This window comes from Cydia fagiglandana, chromosome 15 (genome assembly GCF_963556715.1).
Source record: "Cydia fagiglandana chromosome 15, ilCydFagi1.1, whole genome shotgun sequence".
Taxonomy (NCBI): domain Eukaryota; kingdom Metazoa; phylum Arthropoda; class Insecta; order Lepidoptera; family Tortricidae; genus Cydia; species Cydia fagiglandana.
In genome coordinates, this window is record NC_085946.1 from 2,443,790 (window position 1) to 2,447,233 (window position 3,444).

General features: G+C 40.0%; 1 protein-coding gene across 1 annotated transcript; it reads left to right on the forward strand.

Moving 5' to 3' along the window:
• The first annotated feature begins 343 nt into the window (after positions 1 to 343).
• Positions 344 to 1,835, forward strand: LOC134671559 (aquaporin-like). The gene is made up of 2 exons (XM_063529418.1): positions 344 to 882; positions 1,628 to 1,835. Exons 1-2 carry the CDS (start codon positions 377 to 379, stop codon positions 1,833 to 1,835), a joined length of 714 nt encoding a protein of 237 aa, XP_063385488.1. The 5' UTR covers positions 344 to 376.
• Positions 1,836 to 3,444: the final 1,609 nt, after the last annotated feature.

A 3,444-nucleotide genomic window follows, 5' to 3' on the forward strand; every position in this document is an offset into this window, starting at 1 on the left:
AAAACGACTGTCCATGAAAAGTGTATTTTTACGAAAAGGATCCAACCCCACATTTGGTCAAATATCTCGACAAATGTTGCATGAAACTAAACAATGTATGTATAAATATATAAAAGGCGATTTGGCTCGTTTTTCATCCAAACACATAGTATAAAAAATATCTACCAGTATAGAGGAATACCGATTCAAACTTTAAACTGCCATAACTTTTGTTCAACTTTTTGTAGACTGGATCTTTTACCTGTAACTACGTCCAGTATACGTACCTATTGGTCAACATTATTAAAAACTTGACTTCATATCCGAGCCAACTAGATCAAACTTTGATAACATGTCACATGATTTTGTTGAGTAAAAGTGAAACTTTTTAATAACCATGAACATATTGAAAGCTATAGGACTAAACGAGTTCAAAAATTGGGATATACTGAGGAGATTGTTAGCAGAGCTTATAGGAACATTTCTATTGATAACCATTTCTCTCTCAGGAATACACGAAATAAAATCTGCGGTTGGCTTCGCGCTAGCAAATGGATTACTTTTAGCTTCTATCATAGCATATACAGGCCATATTTCTGGTGGACATGTGAATCCGGCTGTTACTCTAGGAATGTTCATTTGCAAGTATATAAAACTGCTGCCCGCGCTGTGCTACGTAGTTGTGCAAATACTTGGAGCGATGTTAGGCCAAATGGTAGCAAGATTGATAGTGGACAAAGATTACAAGAAGATAAGTCGGAAGGTCCCCACCTTCTCCGAGCGATCGGAGTTTGGTCTGGAGGTGCTTGAGACATTCCTGTTGGTGTCAGTGGCTCTGAGCGTGACGGATCCGAGGAGGAGTGCCCGGGGAGTCGGTTCTGCTGCTTTAGCCATCGGTCTCAGGTAGTTTTTTTGTATTTGAATATAGAGTATTTGGCTGTCAGGTCGATTAGGCCCGTTATGCAAATATCTGAGTAATTGTCGCAGCTTTTTAAGTGTTCATTTATTTTGATTTCTTGTTGCACATGTTTTCGGGCCACGTTAGACATTTTTCTCCACCAAGTTCTTGTAAAGCGCTTGCTAATCCAGGAGTGTCGCATGTGCGTCGATCCATGGACATCCTGTACATTAATTTGTTGAAGAACCCCTACTGTAGTCTCTTGAGAAAGCCTCAGCAGGGCATATCCTTAGCCAGAGCTTTCGTAAAAGTTCTAATGAAATTGCACTACAGTGCGTGATTAATATTCATCATCTTCCTCGCGTTATTCCGGCATTTTTTGCCGCGGCTCATGGCCTGGAGTCCACTCGACAACTAATGGTAACATTCCATTCCTAACCGCAGCTACACCACCGGTATTGAACGCGTCGCTGTCGTTGTCAATTTCCATAGTAAAATGAACAGTAATGCAGCTGTCGTTGGAAATGGACTGTCACCTTAATTCTATGGATTGGCATAGGCACTAGTTTTTACCAAAGCGACTGCCATTTGACCTTCCAACCCAGAGGGGAAACTAGGTCTCATTGGAATCAGTCCGGTTTCCTCACGATTTCCTTCGCCAAAAAGCGACTGGTAAACATCAAATGATATTTCTTACATATGTTCCGAAAAACTCCGTGATCAATACTAAGTGAACTTTTTTCATTTCAGTGCAGCAGCTTCCCTCTGCGCAGTGACAGAATACAAAGCAAGCTTAAACCCCGTCGGACACCTAGCAACGTCGATATATCTAAAATCTTCGCCCAACTGGGTGTATTGGGGCGGCCCGCTGCTCGGTGGACTATTAGCTGGATTGGTTTATAGATATATCCTGAGTTATGGAAGACCTGCGAATATCCGAGTTGTTTATAAGCCGTGAAGATATCAAAATAATGGATCTTATTAAAACATCTTACGCACAAGATAGTCTTTGATTGTTCAGTTGTTCGACATTTAGCAACGTCAATGTAATATGCAATCAATCTCAATCTAAAACAGAAGTTAGAAGATTTATCAAAAGTTTTATCGATTGTAATAACTACCTACTTATATTTTAATTATATGCTCATGTAACAGGCATGTAACAGAATGGAATGCGCTCCCGTCATCTGTATTCTCTGAGAAATATGGCCTCGGTCTCTTTAAAGCTAGAGTGAATACTGAATAGGCTATTACTGAACCGGTGAGCTCCATCTTAGGTCCTGTCTTCACTTTCCATCAGGTGTGACTAGAGCCAATTGCCGATCAGTCTACGAGTATTATAAAAAAAAATCTTTGAATCACCAACACATTCCGAAAAACATCAAATAAGTCTAAAATGATCAGACTTATCTTTTTCAATTCCATCTAGTTATCTATCTCAATTAAAACTAGCATTAAGACCTAATCACCCCAGCTCATTAACTAAATTACCGACTGAAGAGTCGACATTGAAAGAGAAACCCATTAAATGCAATAATAGGCACTTATTACCAAAATGAACGTAAACAAAGAACAGTAAAGAACTTCTTAATTGGATTCGTACAAACAGCAATACTCTTAACTGTCCATGGGTGGACCTTATGCCTTTTGTAATAAGGTTTACCAATGGACAGTTAACAGTGTGGGCGATGGTACATCCAATTATAATCGGAAAAACGCGCAGGGTTAATAGTAGTTGCGGTACCACGGTAACTCGGGAAAATTTGAAAAGATTGGAAAGCTCACCGCAAAGTGACTTTGTGTGACGAGCTTTTCATTCATTCATTCAGTCAGTGTATAGTCAGCATCAATTCAAAAGTAACGTATCAGTACCAGTACGGTTACCATCAGTTTGTCACTGACATAAACGCCGTCGAGAACGTAATTTACTTTCTATACATCTCGCTCGCACTCGCATATTAGTGCAAACGGGATGTATAGAAAGTAAATTACGTTCTCGACGGCATTTATGTCAGTGACAAACTGATGGTAACCGTACAGTACTGTAAATTTCATTCGATAGCGTAACGCGTACGCGTTTGCGTTAGGTGTCATTTTGTATGGGATTTTGAGTTCCCAAACGTCCCGCTTGGCGCGCTATTCAAAATCCCATACAAAAATAGACGTAACGCAAACGCGAATGCTAGTTACGCTACCGAATAAAACTTACACCAGTACGGCTACCATCAGTTTGGCATTGTCATAAACGCTATCGTGAACGTAATTTACTTTCTATATATCTCTTTAGCACTAATATGTTAGTACGAGCGATGCATAGAAAATAAATTACGTTCACGATAGCGTTTACGTCAATGCCAAACTGATGGTAGCCGTATAGGAGTTCAGACTATGCGCCAAAAGTATCTACCATTATCTGAAACGCGTACATCACGCCACGCTATCGAATTAAATTTACACCAGGGTTACGGGGCTAATATAACCACGAAAATTTAAGTTCGCAAATCCCCCGGCATCTTTCTCTGTCGCTCTAACTACGTCTTCATTGGAGTAATAGAGAAAGATGTCCG